We start from the raw sequence: 24,506 nt of genomic DNA, 5'->3' as shown, positions 1-24,506 counted from the left end.
CAGACCGTTGCTTTGGCCAAAGACAAAACAAAAACTAATTCCTGTTTTTAGATTTATTGAAATAATCAACATGTCTGCTTCTGGCCCAAAAGCATAATAAAAGACAGAAATACTGTCTCATATAACTGAGGTAAATGCACCCGTTAACATGTATAAAAACAGAGTATCTAGAGCAGCTGAGAGTTGCTTCCTGTCTCTTATTCCGCCCTGCAACCACAGTATGTTATTTTCTAAAACCACTGCTCTACCTATATGTCAAGACCATCCAGGGTCTGTTGGGGAGTTTAGGGAAGTTAGAGCATGCACATATGGGCCAGAGTCATATCATCCACATCCAGTGGTCTGTTGTATCCTGGAGAGCACTGTTAATCAGTTAATCTGATTATTTAGCCAGCATCTCATACAAGTCCAGTGGAGTCTGCAGCACGCCTCCTCATTGGACAAAGAGATCTGCATCCTTCTTTACGGCACCACCAGTGCCATCCGGGGCCATCCTGCCATGGGTATTTTCTGAATCATTCCATGAAACGTGCTTGAACCCAGAAAGGAAAGGCACAGTACTAAGGATGTCAAAGTTTGCTTTGTGGCTGTACTGTTAAACAGCTCCATTACTGATTACATGAGTATCTTTTGCCCGGTTGCTTTCTTCTCTGGTAGCTGAAAATATAGCGTCATGTCAGAAAGCCACTGGGAATAGTCAATTTTATTTAGACAAATGGTAGATGACAACAGCTGAACATTTTTATTGAAAATTGCATTTCCTCCAATGTAATGAAAAACACACAAGATACATTTTAAATTTGCTTTATTGAGGATTTAGTTTTTGTGTTAAGCATACCTTTCACTCTTTCTAGCAAGGTATTTGGTGAATTCAAAGTTATAAAGAAATGAATGAATAAATATATTATTAATAAAAACACAAATAACATACTTTTAATTACTTTTTTGTTGAGTGGTGGTAAGGATCTGAACCCAGATGCAGACTGGTAGAACAGGTTAAGGGGGAGTTTAATATTAAAACTGGTCAAACAAAGGCAGTAGTCTGAAACAATTGATCAAAGTAATCCAGAAAAAAAATCCAACTGAGGAAGTTCACATGAACACAAGGAAACACAGGGGAGCTGGCAGGAAGCACATATAAACAAGGCATGTGTAGCAAAGATGTGGGAAAAAAACAAAGACAGGAAGTAAAGTAGAACAAGACACAAGACAAAAACTACAAAATAAAACCAGAAATGACCAAAGAAAACTCCAAACCATACTATTTTCTTTTCATTTGTCTCATGTTATTGAATTTTAAACCATTTTTTTGGAAATATTAGAAAAAAATGACTCAATTTCAACTACCAATCTGGAACATATAATTCTTTGTTTGTTTCCCAAATGACACGTGACGCAGTGAGCTGGGAGTGCTCTGACCCCCAGGTTTTTACCAGAAATACTTTTTTCACCCAAAATATTTCTTTCCTACACCTACAATGTTTTTTTTTGTTTCTCTTTGGAATATGGTATATCCTTCTTTCCTCCTAAAACGGATAAGTGACATCTTAAGGATTACAGAAATGTATCATGTGTTGGGCTATTTTTTAAATTTATGGCAAGAAACCTCACACACATTTCACACAATAAGGGACTATAGCGGTGGTGTGTAGGTATGGACAATAACTGGTTTTATGCAGTACAAAGGTTGGCATACACCTGATTACTGAGTGAGGATCTACAGCAGTGGTTCCCAACCTGGGGATTGGGACCCCCACTAGGGGTGGAAGTGAATTTCCTTGAGGACTGTGTGACTTCATACACACAGCTGTAGTTGCTCTGGTGTTCATACTCAGCTACAGGGAAGTTAAAGGAGGCTGAGTTGTTGACTACTGGCTTGGTGTCGGTGATGTTGGAGCCAGAGAACTACTGTACTGCAACTACTGTATTTGCTCATATAAACTGCAGGCCTTTCTTTCCAAACACAGTGTTACCTGCAATAGTTCCAGTGAAAAGTTATGGCTGTCAGAAGTGGGATTCGAACCCAAGCCTCCAGGGGAGACTGCGACCACACTGCTGGACATAGAGGCTCCTAATACACCAACCCTGGCTCCTGGCACTGCCACCCTGGCCCTTGGCAGAACCACCCTGGCTCCTGGCACCTCCTCCCTGGCTCCTGCCACTGCCACTGCCACCCTGGCCCTTGGCAGAATCACCCTGGCTCCTGGCACTGCCACCCTGGCTCCTGGAATCTCTTCCCTGGCTCCAGCCACTGCCACCCTGGCCCCTGGCAGAACCACTCTGGCCCCTGACACCTCCACCCTGGCTCCTGGCTTCTCCTCCCTGGCTCCAGCCACTGCCACCCTGGCCCCTGGCAGAACCACTCTGGCCCCTGACACCTCCACCCTGGCTCCTGGCTTCTCCTTCCTGGCTCCAGCCACTGCCACCTTGGCCCCTGGCAGAACCACTTTGGCCCCTGGCACCTCCTCTCCGCCTTAAAGTTCATTGACTGAGGCCGAAGATGAAACTATGGTAAATAGCCATATGATCATTTTAAACACCATAATTTTATGTATAAAAAATTGAAGTTCTCAGCACTATTTTGTATATATGTGTATGTGTATACATATCACATATTTCGTTAAATCCACTACATCAGCATAAGTGTCATAAAGTGTCAGTGAAGGTTTTACATTGCGATTTTTTTGATTTTCTGTTTAATCATTTTCATAGGCTGTCGTTGACCAGAATGTGCCTTGATACCAGCATGTAGACCGGCTTGCTGAGTACTTGGTGGAGCTACGTGGTCAGCCTCACTCTGCCTCAGCAACCAGCAGGTGGACACAATTGTACACCTGTGGGAGAGCCTGGACGAAGGAGACAAGAAGCGGGTGGTTTATGCTGCACGACACCAAGAGAGACTTTTGAGTGGTCGCTTTAGAACACCAAAAAAGCCTTCAAAAACTCCTGGTGTGGAGAGCACCACTCGCTGCATGCTAGGTGCAAGTAGTGCACCTGCCCAGTGGCCAGATTGCTGTCGGGTAGTGGAGAACATTTTTATAAGACTGCGCTATCTGTACCCAAGCCCAGTGAGGAAGGGTAAGGGGACAGATTCCCGGTGGTCCTTAATTCTCAGTGACTATTGGAAGATCAGGCAGTTGGTGGTTGGCACCGTTGCAAGGCACGGCATTACCTCCAGCCCTTGCCGTGGCTGAAGAGCCTCTTCAGGAGGCAAGAGTGCTCCCCACTGAGCCCGTTCCAGCATGCCAGGAACACCAGTACCGAGACCACAGCCGGTCAGGCACAACAGCGGCAGACACCGCGTCCCTTACTTCCAAAGGGGGCAGCAAAGAGACAGCTGTTTGCCACTCCCTCAGCACCAGCACCCTTTGTCCACCCCAGCACCCTACCAGCACCCTTGGTCCACCCCAGCACCCTAATCGCACATGCAGGACAGGCTGTTTTTTTCATACCTGTAGTGGCAGCATGTCAGGGCATTAATCCACAAATTGGTGCTCCAGCAGACACACAGGGAGCTGGTGCCATTCCTAAAAGGCCTTACAGGCAAACGGTGCAAGCCAACACTTGCAAAAAGTGTGGGCAGTTCCGCACTGCTGCGACTGGGCACAGCCATTCCCGTGGCAGGGTTTATTGTCCTAATACGGAAACACTTTCCAAAGAGGATCGGTTGGTGGAAATGTGAAGAAAGTAATGCCACTGTAAATAGGTTTATTGTTAATAGTTTAAAAGATGTTTTATTATTATTCTGTTCTGTTTTATTAGTATTATTATGTGTGCTGTTTTATTGTTATTCTGCGTTCTGTATTCACTGTAAATAAACAGTATTTGTTGTGTTTTATAATCTGTTTTGATTACATTTTTAGCTAAACTTTTCCCTTGCTTCCTTTTTGTCCATTAAAAACAAAACTAGTGGGTATTTTTATTGACAACAACAGTAAGTGTGATAATAATGTCATAATGGTGGTGATGTGACATTTGGTAACAGCCAGATGGTATGTTATTTATTTATTAGGTTAATTTCCCCTCATTAATACATTTGATACTTGAAAAGACAATACATTATAAACCACAAACAGAAAAAGACAAGTAATATTCTATAAAATTATATGGGAGGTGGTTTCTGATATACGCTACATAGAGGAGATGTAGGGAAAGATCCAAGTCATGACATCAGCCTTTGCAGAGGGCATTCCAGTCCTTCAGGTAGGTGGGAGAGGTAGAAAACAAAATGATAACAAATAATTATTCATTATTTACATTAATAATGTGACACACCTATATGACACATTTCACATATGAAATTATTTAGTATTTATTCTTAGTTTTACATATAAATAAAAGCCTAAATTGAAATCTTAGTAAGCCTAGAACATTTAAAATAGCAGAGAATGCATGCAGAAATAACAACGAATGTAACTGTGACGTCAATGACAGTTCTATGTACCCCTGGGTACATTGAACGTAGCATTCCCAGTTTAGCAGGTTCGAATCCCGTGTTTAAATTATCAAAAGTTTCCTACTTGTGTCCAAGCACCCAAAAAATACCTTAATCAAGAAGATATGGACACAAAAAGACGTATTTATCAATTGCTTTCTCCCTTTTTCCTCTTTTCTTCCCTTTCCCCTTCTTTTTCTTCTTCCCCCTTCTCCCCCCTTCTTCCCCTTCTTAGAAAGACGCCCACATCCCATTATGCCAAAGGGTAGTTTGTTTGTCCCACCCCCAGCACCAGGACCCAGTCTGACAGCTTCACCTCGGATCCCCACACCAGCAGGACAGACTTTCAGTCTAGTCCAGTTCCTTCCTGTGTCAGTAACCATCAACCCACAAGCCAGTGCACCTGCCACCACAGGCTATGTTTTTTGAATTTGAAATTTTGAATATATAGTTAATGGTTGTATTTTAAATTGTTTGAATGTTGTTTTATGCTACCCAGCGTAAAGACAGCAAAAATCACGTTCCACTAAATCAATTCATCCTGCAGTGGACAAGTGATAACAACAACAACAACTATAACAACAATAGTGGAATCAAATGAATTCCATCTGAATGGTAAAAGGAAGATATCTGAACAACGTTCTGTGTACACTGAAGAAGCAGCAGCCACTGCTGTTAAGAGAAATTAAAAAGCTTACAGCACCTGGTATTCCCAGATGGTCTACCAGCCAAGTACTAACCAGGCCCGATCCTGCTTATCTTCTGGGATCGGGCGTGTTCAGGGTGTTATTGCTGTTGTGACGGTCCCCTGAGTGGCTCTAATGTTTCCTCTTCCTTTTAAGGGAGCAGGTATTTGTGGGTTGGACCAATCGGCATCGCCGGAAGCACCTGGGCCCGGTGTTTCCCAGTTATAAAAGCCCCGCCTCTCTGGCTGACGGGGGCTCTCTATCTTATTATCATTGCTGGTATTCGGAGTAGTTGTGTTTTAACATCCAACATTTACTTTTCATTATACATCACACTCCTGCATACACACACTTTGACTACTGATGTTACTGACAAACACACCTCATCTTCTATTAGTTCTTTTTCGGGTTGCATTTAGGTTGTTATGTTTAAATAAATTACTTAGAATTTGTTCTTTCAACTGCATCTCCTCGTTTTTGTCACGGCTCCAGAGCCAGGTCGTGACAAAGTGGGGGCTGGTTTTGGTAGTCTGTTTGATGGTCCTTTCTGCGCTGAAGGGTAGGTAGTTTTGGTACGGTTAAATTGTTGTGCCATTGTCTGTTCCATCGTATATTTAGGCCTACTAGTTTGAGCTTCGCGCCTTGTGACATGGTCCAAATTTGTGAATGGCGTGGTCGTCATAGTTGACATCACTAGTCTTTGTGAGGATTTCCCTGGGGATTCCCTATAGCGCTGTCCTGTGTGCATAATTTCTTTGTATCCAAAAGCGGGAAATCTGCGTTTTTGTTTGTGAGATGCAGCTGTTTGGAAGTATGTTCCAAGTACTTTTTTTTTTGCAGATTTAGAGTTTTTTTTCGTGTGTAGGAAATGGTAAGTTAATGACTAACTGGGGTTCCCCTGTTAGGTTCAGTGATTTGGATTTCGTCTTGTTTGATTTATTAGTGTTGAGGTGACCGTGGTCAGAGCAATTTGTCTCAGGAGCACATCCATGGTTTTGGGTGAGTCGCCAGTTTCTGGTTGCTTTCTCTCAGCACTGGGCTTCAAGTGCATAATTACCCACCACCATTAACTGCATGAAGACTAGGGTTGAGCTTAGGTAGGCAGATGATGGTTGAGGCAGTTAGCTAGAGGGGTGCACTAGTTGCTGTCTAACCCAGTTTTGTTTTGTGCACCGGTGAGGCCAGCAAATTTTTTGCTTCTCCCTCAGAGGAGTTGTTAGACCACTGTACAAAAGACCAACTATTGCAAATTGCAGAACATTATGAGGTACATGTTGGGGATAAATGACAAAAAGAGAAAGTAAAGATCATGTTGAAATTGAATTTATTTGAGAAGAAAGTTTTAACTGAGGAACTGTCAACTGTTTCTCCTGGTGTAACGTTGTCTCCGATCGTAAAAGAAACAGGTTTCACGTTTGACCAACAAAAAGAGTTGCTAATGTTAAAACTTGAAAATGACAGATTCAAAATAAAAGCGGAATTGGAGAAAGAGGTGACTGTGGAGAGGCTGCGCCAGGAGACTGAGCAGCTTAAATTGGAAATTGAGCAGTATAAAATTGCACTTATAGGGGAAGGTAAGCTTCCAGCGGTCAGTGAGACAGGTAGGAAGTCGTTCTCCATGTTGGGTTATGAGGATTTTGATGTTTTGGGTAACTTGCGCCTGTTACCAAAATTTTCGGAGAGAGATCCAGAGACTTTTTTCTCATTATTTGAACGTGTGGCTGATGCGAGTAATTGGCCGGACTCAGCACGCACACTTATGTTGCAGTGCATATTGACGGGTAAAGCTCAAGAGGCGTATGCATCATTAAGTGATTCTGACAGTCAAAAATATTATACTGACCACATTTTTCACTCGCTGGTATTGTGCTTCAGATGTGGAAGACTTTGAGGGATTGTGTGATCTCACTGTGCTTGAGCAACTTAAAAATTCAGTACTTGTGCGTGTTGCCACATACATCAGTGAGCAGAAAGCAAAAACTTGCTGATGATTATGTGCTGACGCACAGAGGCAGTTTTGGGGAGTCTAGACCTGGTATTGGTCCTGTCGGTGGTGTGGAGTCGGGTGGCCGGCATGGCAAACCTTATCAAGTTGTTGGTAGAGGTGGTAATATACCGGATCCAGAAAAAGTTTGTAACTACTGTCACAAACCAGGACACTGGAAAATTGATTTTCCCTGGTTAAAATAAAAGCCTATAAATGCTGCTTTTGGTGACAATGTTAAAGGGGTTTGTTTAGCCCCACCCGTTTCTCAAATCATCACTCCTGATTTGATTTCTAGCATGCGTAAAAAAGACTCTTGTCCTTCTGATTTGGAATCTTTTATTTTTATTCCAAACCATTTATTCGTGAAGGTTTTGCTTCTATGATAGGAAGTGAGGAGAAGGTGCCGGTGACTATTTTGAGAGACACTGGGGCATTTAACTCTTTCATTCACGCAGAGGTTTTACCCTTGTCCAACGAATCACAAACGGGTAGCTCTGTTCCTGTTCGGGGTATGGATTTGAATATGTTGTTTGTTCCGGTGCACAAAGTGATGCTTGACTGTGAGCTGTTCCAGGGTGAAGCTGAGCTAGCTGTGCGTCCGGCGTTGCCAATCCGGGGAATTCATGTCGTTCTGGGTAACGATTTAGTGGGTGCTCGGATGTGGGCAGAGGTACCTCCACCTGCGGGTGTGGTGCCAGGGTCACTTGTGGGATTGCAGACAGACGAAAATGAACATCATTTTCCTGAGGCTTACACAGCCTGTGCTGTAACTCGTGCTATGGCTACTTTGAAAACTGAAGCTCGGTCAAATAAGGAAAATGTTTCTGGGAAGTTCTCAATACCTCTGTCTAATTTCCCTGTGTCAATATCCCGTAGTGATCTGGTTGCTGAGCAGCAGGCTGACCCCTCCCTGAAGGTGCTGTTTGAGCAGGTCCAACCTGAGAGTGAAGTACTGGACAGTGCTTGCAGTTATTTTCTTCAGGATGCGCTTTTGGTGAAGAAATGGGTTCAGCACAGCAAGAGTTTTGTTGGAGATCCAGTGTTTCAATTAGTGTTGCCAGTCGCACTCCGCCAGTCAGTGTTAAAAGTAGCTCATGATGAGTCTGGACACTCTGGCGTAAAAAAAAAAAACATGTCATAACAACAACTTGTCATACATGCCAGATGACGGATAAACCTAACCGAGCAGTGGTTTGTGTAGCTGGTTCAAGGAAGGGTGAGTCTCATCCTGACGCTCTGGTATGTGAGCGAACCTTGTTGTGTGGACATTTGAAAAACTTAGAAGCTCTCGGTAACATTGATAAACTGGTGCATAGATATCCTTTATGTAAAGGGGACCGACAACGTAGTGGCGGACGCGCTGTCCTGAGCTCCCCAGGTGTGATATCTTAACTGCTTTCAGGTGCTTGGTTCTCCTTTTGCCGCTTCCTAGCCTCTTAAACTGCTTCCTAGGTGCACCGGTTGCTGGGGCAGGAACGTGCTGCAAGGGATGTTGGACCGTTGGAGCAGGCCACTATTTCCCCTCTGATGTTGTGCTTTTCTTGTAAACACGGAATGTTGGTAATGTACAGTATTGTCTTTTGGGGAGTATTTTGGTTATATTGGTAAATCTTTTGTTTGTAATTTTGTTTGTAAGATTTTTGTTGGGATTCCTTTCAGGACCCCGTTCTTATGGACACTGTAAGCGAGAGCTTCAGCTGCAAATGGACCTTTTAAAGACGTTTTTACACCATGTTCTGTTATTCTGTCAGATTAGTGTCTATGTGTATCAGAATGTGAGAATACATTCAAGACGTTTATTTATGTAGGTACAATTTGATGACCAACTTTTATTGATTCCTATATTGTTTGATTCACTTAGTTCTGTATTTATTTATGCATTTACTGACTTAAACTCTCCCCAAATCAGGTCCCACAAAATCAATTCATCAACAGGGTGTGCAGGACACAAATTCAACATGTAGCAACAGGATTTGGATAGGTTGACAACATTGACCCTTACAAACACAGCTGATACTGTATTTTGTCATATTAACTGCCTCTCCTTTCTCAGGCCTGCAATGTTATGCAGTACTGCGCATGCAGCAATGACATCACAGGCCCTGTCTGGGGAAACTCTCAGGTGGTGCAGGCACTGAAACCGAGATTTCAGAAGGCCGAAGGTCATCTCGATTCGAGCCCTTGTCTTGTTGTGTGCATGGTTGTAGGCCTGCTGTGGTGGGGTTTGGGGGTCCGCAAGGGGAGTCAAGAGGAATGACACGCAGGCATAGCCTTTGTCTCCCAGCAGCACACCAGAGAATTCGTCTGATAATACAAGATATCATTTAGAGTACAGTACAGTACAAATAAAATGTGTGGCTTACCTTGTGAAAGTCTCTCGTAAATCAGACTAGCCCGAAAGACTCTGGAGTCATGCACTGAGCCAGGCCACTTTGCCTCTAAATTGCTGACAAGGCAGTCAGCATCACATATCATATGAAATGTAAAGTTGTAACCTATTAAGGTCATTTAATGCACAGAATTAATTTATGCAGGTCATAGTAACTACAAATCACTCTTACCTGAACATTGATGCTGTGGAAGGATTTCCTGTTAACGTAATCTCCCTCATGTTCTCCTGAGGGGCGTTTGATCCTGATGTGTGTGCAATCCACTGCACCAATGATGTTAGGGAAAGCTGTAACAAAAAATAGTGAGTATCCAACTGTGACTAATCAAATTAGAAACTAATGGTTACACGTTTAAATTGAGGTTACCTGCAATCTTGTAAAACTCCTCCTTGATGTAGAGGAGTCTTCTGTGGCCAGGGAAGGTGATGAATATGTTGCTGAATGACTTCAGCGACAGACAAACACGTCTTATTGTGCGGCAAATGGTTCCTTTATTGAGGTTCTCTGCATCCCCAACAGAATAAAGGAAGCTCCCACTTGCAAACCATCTCAATGTAACACAGACCATCTGTGGTACAGTCAGAGCATGGCTTCCTGCCGTCTGGTGCTGTATTTTTGGACCCAGCAGCCTACATAAATATCTTAGTCCATCACCTGAGAATCTGTATCTCTCAATGAGATAGTTATCTCCAACAGCCAATGGGTCTGACCTGTCCCGGAAGACTCTTTCATGCCTAAATGCTCGTCTGAGGATTAGGGCTTCCTCATCCAGTACATCCTCCAAAAAAGGGCAAGCCATTATGAAGAGGGAACAGGTGAATGGGAGATAGACCTATATATACTATATTGTCCTCGTCACAGACTTCATTGAAAACAGCTTTGCAACTTCATCAGCTGTGTTTTGTAATCTCAATTACTGCAATAAAACACATATTTATGAAACCTCTGACGGCATTTTGACAAGCAGTCTTCATTAGCATAGCACTAGAACACTTGTCCTGAGTAATAATACTACCACTTGAATCAATATAAAAAGACTGTTGCAATTACAAACAGCCAACAGATTTAAATGAAATGAAAAATGACAATATATATGTAATATTTTAATGCAGGATAATTAAAATGATGCAACATACTTAGAAAGACCATGGACATGCTGTAAAACACATTAATTCCTCACAGGATTGACGGTGGAAATACAGGTGAATCACTAGGACTAATGTTAGCCTGGCTGTTAGCCTGGTCTGGAGCAGGCTAGCTGCAGAGAACAAATCACCATAGTAACTTGGCCGGGTTAAGTTGAACCTGCTTTCATGCAACCGACTTGAGGCTAAATTAAGCCAGGATAACAAACATATCCCGGCTTAATCCCTTATCCTGGTTTTGTGCAATACCCGTCTGGTTAGAACATCCTTGGAAAAGCTTTAATCATCATCACCCTCAAGAACGCAGCCCCTTCCTCCCCCGGTTAACTCTTTTACCTGTCACTGGCATTAAATCAGGTTCCACCGAGATTTGAACTCGGACCATTGGATTCAAAGTCCAGAGTGCTGACCATTACACCATGGAACCACAGGACACACCTGTTAAGCTTTTGCAACATAATTAGCTCTCACTCAGAGATCAGGTTTTCAAGCCAGGTTAAGCGTTGTAAGGCTCAAAGGTTTTAAAGACATGAGAAAAATTGTGTCTATTTCAACAAACAGCTGTTTCGTTCACTGACGAGAAAAAGAGTAAATAGGATTGTGTGTTTAACAAATTCATTGTGAACCTATTCAGCAACAGGGTTTGCAGGAAACTTCCTCATGAATGAAGATAGGACATTACCACAGAGGACAAGTGGCATTACACGCAGCACTGCAGCTTAACATCAGGTTCCACTGAGATTTGAACTCAGATTGCTGGATTCAGAGTCCAGAGTGCTAACCATTACACCATGGAACCAGCGCACAGCAGTAGAAGGTACTTTCTCGAACTGCACTCCCATGTATGTTACTGATGCAGAGAATAGGGGACGGAAGACACGACATATGACTGCATAGAAACAATGAATCAAGCAGCAGGTAGGGGTAGTGTGTGGAGACACTTGGCACCTATACATAGATTGACAAGGTAAAGCCCTACCAAAGGTGCTGCTACTATATTTGCTCATATAAACTGCAGGCCTTTCTTTCCAAACAGAATGTGTATTTCCAAACAGTGGCAGCTTTAGCATGAAATAATTACAAATGTGAAAAACTAAGAAAGAAAAGAGGAAAAGTGTTCAGAGCAGACTGGAAAGTATATGCTCACTGGCAGGATGCAAAAATCCTGATCTGGACTTGGCTCCACCCAGAAGACAACAGCCCCAACTGGCACCGCAGCAGCAGGTCCACAACACCCACAGTGGACTTCGTAGACCAGAGACTATGGGGGGAAACAATAACATCTCCCCCGGGAGGCCTGTGGAACCTATGAAAAAACTTATGTAAGAAAAAGAATAATTGGCAAAATAATGCAGCTTGCAGCAATCACACAATTAGTGTCAAATTATTACATTATTACAACATATATGGAAAACACCAGGAATTGTATAAATCACACAGGAGAATGGAAACTTCCAATATTAGGATTGCTTTGGCATAGTAGTGTATTGTTATGCATGTATATATATATTCTATATATTTAGTACTTAACTAACGTACTTGATCCCATATGTCATCACTTTATAGTGCTCTATAGAAATGCATGGACTGACTGATAGAGGAACTATGCAGATAACTGCACTGATTTTAACTTTATTACTTAATTTAAAGATGAGATACTAGATAAAAATGTCTTCTCACCTGAACAGGGCTCAGCGTGGTAACAGCTGTGTTCCCCACATTCTTTGTGCTGACACTCAGTTATAGAACTTTTGCTTCCTGAACAGTCCACATCATCAAGCCAGATTGATCCTTTTCCTTGACCAAAGTAGGACAAGTGAGAGGCCCTCAGTGTAGTACCACAGACCAGGGCCTTGCACACCACATTAGCCTCAAATAAGGTCCAGCTGTGATCACAGACTGTTCCCCAGGTGTTTTCAACCCTTCCAGAACACAGAGTAGACCCATTCCCATCTAATCTGATCTGCACACCTATCAGGCAAGAAATACAATATTTGTATACTTCACAGAGAACATAAATGGAAATAATGTATGTATCACACAGGAGAATGGACTGACCTGCAGGTGACAGTAAGATCAAAGGAAGGAGAGGAAAAAAGAATATCTCATTACATTAGCAGAAATGTGCTGAAGCACACACTCAAAGATGATCAAGAGAAAAGGAAGGCATCTGAGCTAAATTTCAAGTGTAATATCAAAGGGTCTGAATATTTCTGATATTTCTTTTTTTCTTCTTAATGCATTTGCAAACTATTTTAAAATCGTATTGTCATGATATAGTTTATTATATTTAATTCTACCACAGAAGGCTCAGAAAAGGAGAAATAGCAATCAGAGCTGGTCATTGCTCACTGGATCTGTATATCTCCAATACCTGACCTGCCATCAACAAAATAAGATCCACAGCACAGCAAAAGAAGGGGACATTTTTAGTTAAAAATGAGAATTAAAGTTGAAGAAATTTAACCACTTTGTGGTCTTATAGGAGTGGGCTTGTAAATGAGAGTATAGGGAAATGAAAGAACTGGTGGAAAGCACTGAGGAGTCCGAGCGGACACAGATGGCTGAGATTATGGGGAAGTACCTTGATCAGAACAGAAAAACACTGCAAAACATTGGTTTAGGACCTGAGCTGTCCTGAACTTATGAATAATGGGTATGATGTTTGTGTCATGAAGCAGCTTATTTCTATTGCAAAGTTGGTCAGGCCATCTGTAGCTGCACCTAGTTGACCTTGTGCTTACTAGTTACCTGATGGAGGACATCCATATAGTGTGACAACCTGTCCCATAGGCCATGACCAAAAGTGGATAAGACACAGTTTTGCAAAAAATAACAATTATTTATTCTAACAACAAAGAATAACTTAAACGCAACTTGAAATATGATATGTGGATGGATGAGAGAGAAAGAAAAAGAGAGAGCCACGCAGGAAGCTGGAGATTTTATATCTGGCACTCACTGGGCCCAGGTGCTCCAGATCGGATTGGATATGCTCAATCAGCTCCTCTGACAACTCCAAGACAAAACACACACCATGAGTATAGGGCACACAGAGAGACATAAGCAAAGGGTTGTCACAATATCGTAAATAATTGAGAGAGACTTATTGATTGCTGGGGAACTAAGAATTCATCCTGAAGAGATGTTTCCATTTGGCTACAGCACTCAAGCTAAGCTCCCGTGGCCCCCTAAGTCACCCAACCTGAGGATGCTTGAGTGAAGAAGACTATGTCCAAAAGAAGAGAGTTCATGGCCCTGCAGTAAAGAAGTTCAGGGTCGACAAACCAGTCTGGAACTAGGGGGGCTGATGCTAACTTTAAGACCCATTAACCCAGAGGAAGCAGCCAAGAGCTAACTTTGTGACACCTGGGTTATGGTAAACAGTCACCGTCACCGTTAAGAAGTTTAAATAAAGAGTTACGACAGAAAAGGGAAAGAGAAAGAAGAACTTTGATAAGAGTTATGTAAGTAGAGAAAACCAACATCCTTTCAGCCAGAAGTTTTACAAGTTTGTACCCACCAAAGAAGGCCAAACTCATCATGATTAAATCTAGCCATGGTAATGGGATCTATACTGACACTGAGGATGAACACTACCTGGTTGACACAGGAGCTAGTGTGACCATTAATTGTCCCTGCATTTGACCTAGAGGTATGTTAACTGTAGAACAAGAGTACACAGAGTATGGTTGAACAGTGTGTGGCTGATTGGCTCAAAGAATTTAGATTCACTAAAGACAAAGTCAATAAAGACAAAGACATTGCTTCATTAGGGTACAATCCCATCTCTTGGGTAAAACTTTATAGTAGAAGGCCTCACAGTCATAGGGCTACTATTTTATATGGCAAGTTCTTCCCTGTAGGTAATCAAGCTGGTTTGACTCCGCATTTGGGCATTGGATAAGGAATATTTATCTTGTTGTGTCTTAATGGCAGCACCATGAATCTGCCTTTGACTTTATACGGGTTCCTGTTCCCCCTAACCAATACCACCAGAAAACAAGGACCCTCCAGAGCGAATTGTTCAACTCTACTTGCAAAAAAAGCAAGAACATCTCAATGAGGGGTCAGGATATGAATGGCTGTTGGTGTTCTGCGTCAGAGATGGGGATCTTGGGAGATCTTTAACAGCTTTGCATTCCAAATCACGCAGAATCATCCAAAAGTAATCAAATTACTTATTGTGTATCATCAGGTGTTGTCCTGTAGCACCAATTGCCAAGTGGCCCTTTAACAAGGATGAAAAGTCACAATTTTAGGAATTCTGAGATGTCCTGGAGACAGACAAAATTGTTGGGGTTTTTTAACCACACACTCCAAACCCAATTCAGAACCAGTCCAGTCCAGTCCCAACCAGTTCAGAAAGCATGATGTAGTTGATGAGGCCATCTGTAGCTCCACCCAGTTGACCTTGTGCCCTAGTTATCAAATGGAAGATGTCTATATTGAAATAGTAAAAAAAGACTGAAGAGTATTTTTGAATACTCTCCAATCAAGCTCTTGCAGGCTAAGTAGGTCATAGAATTACTGAATAATTATGTTTGACTGCAATTATTTTTTTTTTTTTATATATATATATTTTTTATGTGGTATTTCATTAACTGACACACAGAATTAATGATTCAGCAGAGATTCTTTAGACATTAATGTTACTGAGGAAAAGCTCCTGGTGTGGCAGCGTTACACCCTCGACTCTGCTCTCTTGCCCCCAGGAACGCCCCAAAACATGGGTGACTCGTTTCTGTAAATCTCAGTGATGAGCTCATTTGTGCTGGGTACCAGTACCGATACCTTGACTTCGATACCGGATCCTCAACAATACTTTTTTTTTAATACCAATTTTTTAAAATCTATTTCAGCAAAAAGAAAATTACACTATATTACGAATTCTTTTTGCTTTATCTTTTAGCTCCTTGGCATTTTCACCCACACAAACCAGTTTTACAACATAAAAAATAAACTACCACAAATAAATGTACTGTCTTATGTGTATAAATGTATTATGTGCATGAATTATCTGTTTGTTTTGCCCTTTATTTCATTTGGCAACATTTCTTCTTTTGTTCTGTCCTTACATGCGTGTGTCGGTTCAGGCCTGAACTGAATCCGGATTTCCACCTCAAAAAAAATGATTGAACACCACCAGCATTCTAGCACCCCCAACGAGCTCCACCACAGTCTGACAGGCCGTCATATGTCATTTCATGCTTCATGTTCACAAGTAGTGCTTGAAGTGGAAAAGAATAACCAGTAGGTCGCACAGCAGAACATTACAATCAGAGCGCTACATATTTTATATTTATGAACCATTCTTTGTCAAAACAGTCTGAATGTTTGTGTTCTGCTTGTTCAACAGTTATGGTTACATTGATCATGCTGCCTCCCTTTTGTTGCACTTCTGGATAATGAGCATTGTCAGTAAAAAGTCTGTTTCATTACTTCTGCATTATCTCCGCTGCTCATGTTATTTAATTCACAGGAAAAACCTTTCAAATGTTAACACAAGTGGTTCAATCATTTCTGGGAAACTCCAAAGCAATCAAAAAAACAACTAAAAGTTTGAGGGACCAACTGATCAAAATTGGTATAAAACCACAGCCTCCACCCGTCCGACACTGAACACACACCTTGTTGGATAGGCACCAATACAAAACCTACTGCATAATTAATACACATAGTTAGAAATTACAGTACTTGAATGCAGCAAAATATATCCTAATGTCTGTTTCATTCCCTTTGCTGCGCTCTTAGGTCCACTGTGTGTATATAATAATGTCACTGCGGTCTGTATGACTGCGGTGACGATATGGTTGGAGGTATAAATGCTCAGAAAACTTTTAATTTTAATATCTTCAAGGGTTCAGAAAACATAAAAAAACTCAATATACCCAATAAGACATCATTCAATGATGTTTTCAGCAATAAAGCAAAACTTAAAAAGTTTGATATACATGCACAGACATTGTCAGTATCATGGCATTATACTTACCTGCATCTTCAAACTGCCCTGATGTTTGACATTTCTGTTTGTACATGCACTCTATATATACACAAGCAAACAAATCCAACATATGGTTGGTGGATTGAAAGTAGCATTAAATATTTGAATATGGACCTACGTGGCATTTCAACTTTTATCGGATATGTGAATATAACAATGCATTTCACAGTGAAACATGTTTTACCAAAGAGCACACATATTCCAGCATAGAAGGAAATCATACTTTATTAAACTCCCTGTATTTTTATACTTTCCAATGAGTTTTACCTCACCATACATTAAAGAGGACAACACTGAAAATGATTTGTACCTGACAGAGTATGTTGTAGTGAGGCAGTGGCACTGTGTAAACAGACTATGAGAGTTAGTGGTGCAGAATATAAAAAACAAAATGCAGCTTGTATACATTTTGAGATGTATTTTGGCAGCACCTGTCATGATGATGAGATTTCCATACAACCTTCATTTAACTGATAACTCTGCAGAGCTCAACAGCTCTCGTGCCACAGTGTGGGGTTGTTACCACAGAGGAAACACACTTGTGAGGGTGTGTGGGTGTTTGTACTCCTGGTATCACAGTTAACTTTGGTTGAGAGTGTCCACCAAGAGGTGAACGTTGTATCATTTTAAAATTAAAATTTCTTATGTTTCACAGTCTGTTGCAATTAAGTCACTTGAGTTGCTGAAGCTGCATCTGAAAACAAATACATCTTTTCTGGCTGAGGATTATGCAAAGTAACACATGGAGAAATACATTTTTCTCAAGCTATAGAACGTCTCCAATTTGTGTTTATGGTTCCAGTGGAGAAAAGTTGAGTCAAGGATCATTAATCTTCCCTGAAGTGTCAGTGAGGGGATCAGAAGCAGAGGGTTGGAAGTGGTGTATGTGTTGGTGAAGGTGGAGAGAGGAAAGGAAGAACTCTGAAATACAGTATATACACATGTACATTTAGGAAAATAACGTCTCGCATCAGTCCATCTCTGTCCCGACAACTTCTTTCACAGCCTTTTTTATATACAATATGTTACACATAATGATTCTGCATACTATACATGACTTTTCATAAGGGAGGAAATGTGTGATTTATAAGGAATCCTCTACATCAGTTTGCCCACATTCCAGTATCTCATTAACCCTTCATTTAGGTTCACACAGTCTGCATATAGTTAACCTTTGAGGCATTGTAAAAAGATACCCAAAAATTTGAAATCATGTTGTTTTTTTGCATTTAATGTATAAAACAATGACATCTGAACACAAATCAGCCCTCACCTCTGTCATTCAACCTCTCACCACCTGCCTGCAGCACTTGTATAAAGATATTTAGCCTCCCTCCTGGCTGGCATAAGGTTGAATCAATGTTACTGATGTCACCAGTAACCCAGTAAAAGAGTTTATGGGTTCACACGTTCACACGTTCATCTGTGATTAGGTGCAGTGTTTTCTGCTTTCAGTCTGTGTGTGGATGGTTTCCTCGCAGCGCCACGCCGTGCTGCCGGGTGGACCTCAGGTGGAGGGGGAGGGTGAGGAGGGTGAGCAGGGCGCAGGGCTCGCGGGAGAGGGGACTGACTTAGGCGACGGACTTGGGTGGCTACTTCCAAGCTCTTCCTCTTTTTCCTCTTTTCTGCCTCTTCCTTTTCCACCTCCTCCCTTCCCTCCCCCGGCTCCATGCCCCTCCAGTCCCTCAGAGTTCTCCAGCATCTCCTGGATGAGAGGAGGCATGGAACCGGGTATCTCCATCTTCAGGGTGATCACTCGCTCTGCTCCTGTGAGGAAGAGAGAGATAGTTCAGGATGAGTCATTATGTAGGGACCGTTCACATATAAAATATCCTGGATACAGCCGCTGCTATATCTGCTGCTTGGTGCAGTCCCGCCCATACGCCCGGCCAACTCAATCGCGAGCAGGACTCAGCTGTCAATCATGATGTGAAACAATCTTTTTATAGCTTCAAATAACTACTTAAAACTGAACCAGAAAAATGAACACTAAAACATACGTCAGTTTGATAAAAACTAAAAAAGACAGAAACCATCTTTGGTCTATTCTGTTGGTCTATCTTTGGTCCATCATTTATTTGACGTGTACTTTTAGTACTTTTAGTTGTCCCATCTGCTAACATGGAGGCAGCAGGCTTTATGACCTATACTGCAGTCAGCCACCAGGGAGAGATAGGCTTCACTTTTGGAGAGCTGTCATGTCGTCCATCTTTATATAAGTCGATGGTTGGGACCTTCCATCATTACCCTCCACTTGGGCTGCATATCAAGTGTTTCATTCGTCAAATGACCCAGAAGTATTTCAACTACATCATAAGAGCTGTTTGCATTCTCTAAATGTAAAGGAAAGACACCCTTTCTCATCTCCCCAAGCAAAGGATACACAGGACCATCCTTTAACAGAGAAAAGGAGATAATGCCGTCCCACAATGCAAATGTAGAAACAACAATGGAACTTTTGCTTCTGACACAATCTAAAAGGAAATCCAAATCCATAAATATAGATTTACTCTCCTACAAATGTATCCAGTTAGAAGTCACCTTGAAGAACAAACAGATTGAATTTCTTGTTAAAATTAACATCATCATAACAAAATACTTGATACATAAATGTTGTTTTGCTAAATCCCTCCACTGTGGAATGAACTAAAAGAAAAATTTTCTGTACTCAACAAGGTCCAAAACGGCCAAGCAAAGAACCTTTGTGCACTACAATTTGAATGGCTAGTCTTTCTCTACTTGTATATTCCTGTTATGTTATTATATTGTTTTATATCCTGTTTGTATTGGTTTTGTTTTTTATTTTCAACAATATCTATTTTGGAGTTACTCCTTATCTGTAATTGGTGGTTAAATGTACCCTTTGTATCAACTGCAAACATACTTTCTTAGTAGGTGTGATTATTTTGTACAGTACACCTGACAACATTGAGTTTGTCACTGTACTCGTCTTTCATGTGTTGTAAATACAGTTGGTTTAAAAAAGGAAAACAAACTTGGTGAAAACTATGATGCAATAAAGTGAATATTGAAATGTTTTTAAAACCTTCCTCCTTCCTGTTTTTGTGACATGGAAAGTGATTCTACCATAAATTATCATATAAAAGCTTGTGCTTAAACAACAAGAAGAGATCTGCATCCTTCTTTACAGCACCACAACCACCACCAGACACCCTTATTAATTACTTTTTTGAATTGTTCTCATGATACTGAACAAAACAACTGTTTCTGAAATATTAGAAAAATTACTCAAATTGCAGAAAAACTGGTTCCATAAAACTAAAAGAAAAGTAAAATACTGTGTATTTAAATCATCAATCTAATGTAAAAACACAAAAACTTACAATCTGGAACACCATGGTAATGGTTCACGGTTTGCCATTTCCCAAATGACACATGTGAATCAGTGAACTGGAAGTGCTTTGACCCTCAGGTTTCAATACTTTTTTGAGTTTCTTTTTCATCAATTCCATCCTGGCATGACACATTTCCCCTGAGAAGATCATTTAGTTAATTAGTTTAGGGCTGCTGTGGCTCTGAGGAAGGGCAGGTCGTCCTCTAATCGCAAGGTTGTTGGTTCAATCCCCGGCTCCTGCTGCCACATGTCAAAGTATCCTTGAGCAAGAAACTGACCCCGAATTGCTCCTGATGCTGTGAATGTGTATGAATGCATTAGTTTCTGTGCGATGGAGTTAATGTGGCACATAGTGTGTAAGCTCTTTGAGCGGTTGGAAGACTAGGAAGGTGCTATACAAGTACAGGTCTGTTTAGTTTCTCTTCATAGATAATGCCCTTCCTGTGTGTTTTACTGTACATTCTTTTACCAAGAAATAAGCATCTTCAATTTGCTATGCTCATTTATTATGTGGGAATACAATATATTTGCAGACATTTACAGAACCAAATTATTTCAACCTCTTCATTATCATCCCAGGTTCAGTCTTTATTGCAACAATCTTAATATGAAGCTATTGCTTTGTTCGACAGCATGGAATAGGGAGTTAGAGCATGGTTTGGGACACTACACAGTCACTTGGAATAAGAAATCAATTGTCATTGTGTGTCAAAACCCAAACCACCAATATTTTTGTTCATTACTTTTTACATTTTGGGAGTATACAGATGTGAAGGTAGATAATGGTGTGTTTTACATTAACAGATATTCCAGTGCAATGGAACCCTATGGTGTTACTGTCTTCTTCACTAATTATAATGGTCTTCAAATATCTCTTCCTTCACACTTCCTTCTTCTGGTTGCTCCTACATATTTGTGGCATGTTCCTCCTTCTCCTCCTCCTTGACTGTGCATTTGTTCCCAAGAATCACTGCAACCCAAGCATCAGAACAAAATGTATCATGCATTTAAAATAATTTCTATGAGTACCACACAACTTTTACACACTGTGAAACACAAACATTTATATCGGTCTTAAAAATATGAAAAACAAATAGTTTGTAATTTCATATGATGCACTGTGTGTCCTGCTGCACAGACATTGAGTTTGGACGAGGGCTCTGGGCTGCTTGGCTCGCTGTCGCTCTCTGTGGACCAGATAGACCACCACCAAGATCACCAAGACCACCAAGACCAGCATCAACAAGGAGGAAAGGACAGAGAGCAGTTGCGACAAATGAACTAAGAGAGAAAAACATTTTATCAGTTTATTCTTGAAAAGTTTAGTTCAAAGTTTAAAGTTTTAGACAGTTCTGGAAGGTTTTTACAAAGAACAGGAGCTGTCATAGGGAAAAAAACAAACACGTGTGCATGCTACCGTTGGTTTGTCCTACTAATAATTCTCTTGATTTAGTCTAACTCATCACCTTCATTAGTCTTGTATGTACCTTTCACATTGATTTTATTTTGATCATGAACATAAATAAGTGAGGCAGCTCAAGAGACCTTGCAGCCACAGACTGATCCAGTCCTGTGCCTTGAAGCGCTTCAGAGGGTCATTTGTGCCATCAGCTATCTGACTCCACAACGCCACAGCACACAGTACCTCCAACCCCCTTTGATTTAACTTTAACCTGTTATGCAACAACTCAGTCATACACTGCTTAAAATATTTTTGCACACCATATTTCTTACTGCATATGGTGTATATATTTTCATTATGATCTTGATATTTTTTTATTATATCTTTATAATATTTTTATTTTATTATTCTTTATTGTATTTTTACACTTCATTACTTTTTGCACTACATTTTCCCTGTGCTGCTGTGTCAAAGTCGAATTTCTCCCACAGAGATCAATAAAGGAACATCTTATCTTATCTTAACAGACCCTTTTCACTGTCTAGTTTTGCTAGGAAAAGGCGCACAGCTTGCAGAAAAAATAGGTGAGACCTCGACTCTGTTAAATCATCACTGACTTTAATCTGAGAAATTAATTGTGAGACTGTGATAACATTGACAAAAAAAAGCTAATTTGAATGTAGTTGTACATACGATGTATATATTTTATAATCTTATCAATTTCTACATTTTATCATAAAAAGACATGACATATAATATTTATTGTAGGTGCAGGCTGATATGTTTTAGGATGTCTTTTTAAATAAATAATAGCTTTACTTAGCTTAAATTCTGCCTACTTACATTTAATGGTGGCACTAATTTTTGCTGTCATGGTGGAAGTGAATTTCCTTGAAGACAGTGTGACTTCATACACACAACTGTAGTTGCCCTGGTGTTCATACTCAGCTACAGGGAAGTTGAAGGAGGCTGAATTGTTGACTGCTGGCTTGGTGTCAGTGATGTTGGAGCCAGAGAAGATGAGAGAGAAAACACCTCCAGGATAGTAGGAGGAAATGGAGCAGGTGATGACAAAGCTGTAACCCTTGCTGACCTCTGCACCTTCAGGACCCCAGACTAACCCTCCGTTAGGAGATGTCAGGTTGATGCTGGGCTGCAGCAATGTCACTGGGTGAAAAAAACATCAATAAAGTACAGACTAGACATTAGAAAAACATATTTAAGTTATCTTCTCAAGAAAACCCATATAACAAGGCTAAATTTATTGGAAACATTTTGAATGTATGTAAAATTTGATTTATAGAGTATGTTGCTACCAGAAGTAAACAAATCCAATACTTATATTGTATAGTAGTATCAGTCAAATCCAAGAACAATTAATTGTATATCAGATCATCCCTGTTTTTGGAAGGTCCCTGAAAACGTACCAGGATTTTCTTTTATCTACATGGTTTGACATATTGTATTGGTTGGAAGCCTGAACCAAGAGCTTGTTTGGGTCTGTAACAATGAGTGCCAGTGCGTAAACACTCCAGTGTTTTGGGGGTATTTTTGATGTCAGGTAGTCACTTTTGCAGTGGTCCTGCTCTGGTCCACACTGTGGATGTCCCCTAAGGGCTGCTGACTCGTGCCTTCTTGGTGATGCCATCTTCTGCACCAAGGTTGTCATACTCTATTTCCTCATGGAACACAAAAAGTTTGCCACTTTTAGCTTAGAGGGATGATAAAGGGCTACAAAGCAGGTGCAGAGGGATGGTTCCCATCTAAGTCATACTATGTTTCTGGAATCTCAGTAAAGATATTGGCCGTCAGGAGGCAGGTCAGCCTAGCAGATGCAGAGGTATGGTTCCACTTCTGTTTCTGGAACCTCGAAAGGTACCTGTGCTCAATTAAAATAAAATCTAAAAAATCTATCAAAATACTTGTTTATCCAGTAAGTTTCAGTAAGAAACAGAAAATCAAGGTTATGGTATGTAATTAGATCATTGAGCCTTGTGAAAACAGGAACTAAATGCTTGCCATTCACTTCTGACCTTCTCAGCCTCTGCATCCGTTCGCATTGTTTTCTGAGGTGCCCCAAATTTTGCCCCAACTTATACAACCCTGTAACCCTTCTCAACATCCCAGTTTATCCAACATCATCATCCACACTTCATAAGCCCTCATATTCATTCTCAGAAGGAGCAAGACAGATCAGCTGGTAGTTTCTTTCCCCAACTACATTTTCCACCTGAACTTCTATCTCAGCCAATACGAGCTGCTGACCAAATGTATCAGCTCTAGGTATGCCGCCAAGGTATCCCATTACACCCATGATTTCTCACCAAAACAAAAAGGCCCCGTGATTCTAAGTGCTGAAGAATTTTCACAAAATCTTCTGTAGCAGCACGGCAGACAGACATGCAGGCATCTCTGAACACATCTATGTGCTAATGTTCAGTCATAGTCCTAGCGTCACCTCCTGGCAACAGAAAATAAGTATAGTATGGCAATCATCATTGTGAGATTTTTACAGTGTGGTCTGCACATAATGTGCTGGCACATAACGTGACCACAGGATCATAAAAACTCCATTACAGGAAATCTGTTAATTTCCAAGCCTGCTTACCCCAAGTTACTTACTGCAATTGAAGAAATTGACCACTTTTCTCTGTACACTCTAACATATTGTAATTTACACTAAATTTAAAAGAAAGAAATCTACATTGGAAAAATAATTTTTCCTTACCAGTAACAGAGAGTCTGACAGAGTCACTTAAGGGGGAGCTGAAGTCTTGACCTGAAACCTGTGTCTGATACTGACACCGGTACGATCCCTCATTATCAATGCTGACATTGACGATTCTGAAGGTAGCAGAGTTGTTACTACATGTTTGGGTCTTTCTGAATGAGCCTGAGGTCTTCTGTAGGATGAATGTTCCATCTGAATGCTGAGTAGAGATTGAACAAGTGATGCCGGCATTGTGACCCCAGGTAACCTCACCAGCAGGATTCATGGAGATTCTGGGCTTTGGAAGGCTCACTGAAAAGATACCACAACGTAAGAATGATACAAATGCAGCTGCCTAGAATTCCCGGCTGGACTATTACAAGCCCTTTCTT

General features: G+C 41.0%; 2 protein-coding genes and 2 non-coding genes across 4 annotated transcripts in view; all 4 read right to left on the bottom strand.

Moving 5' to 3' along the window:
• Positions 1-24,506, bottom strand: part of LOC127356967 (titin-like) — a 125,511-nt gene that overhangs the window by 75,708 nt on the left and 25,297 nt on the right. Inside the window, exon 19 of the mRNA XM_051389069.1 lies at positions 24,133-24,426. Within this exon, the coding sequence (XP_051245029.1) occupies positions 24,133-24,426 (294 nt within the window). The remainder of the gene's footprint in view (positions 1-24,132; positions 24,427-24,506) is intronic.
• Positions 9,135-10,318, bottom strand: LOC127356767 (putative nuclease HARBI1). The gene is made up of 4 exons (XM_051388791.1): positions 9,865-10,318; positions 9,670-9,785; positions 9,472-9,583; positions 9,135-9,412 (listed from the first exon to the last, which is right to left on the bottom strand). Exons 1-4 carry the CDS (start codon positions 10,295-10,297, stop codon positions 9,135-9,137), a joined length of 939 nt encoding a protein of 312 aa, XP_051244751.1. The 5' UTR covers positions 10,298-10,318.
• Positions 10,999-11,070, bottom strand: trnaq-uug (transfer RNA glutamine (anticodon UUG)). The gene has a single exon. It is a non-coding gene; the product is annotated as a tRNA-Gln (tRNA).
• trnaq-cug (transfer RNA glutamine (anticodon CUG)) lies at positions 11,371-11,442 on the bottom strand. The gene has a single exon. It is a non-coding gene; the product is annotated as a tRNA-Gln (tRNA).

Source organism: Dicentrarchus labrax, unplaced genomic scaffold (assembly GCF_905237075.1).
Source record: "Dicentrarchus labrax unplaced genomic scaffold, dlabrax2021, whole genome shotgun sequence".
In the NCBI taxonomy this organism is placed as follows: domain Eukaryota; kingdom Metazoa; phylum Chordata; class Actinopteri; family Moronidae; genus Dicentrarchus; species Dicentrarchus labrax.
The sequence above is the reverse complement of the archived record's forward strand: the minus strand, read 5'-3'. Positions and strand labels throughout refer to the sequence as shown.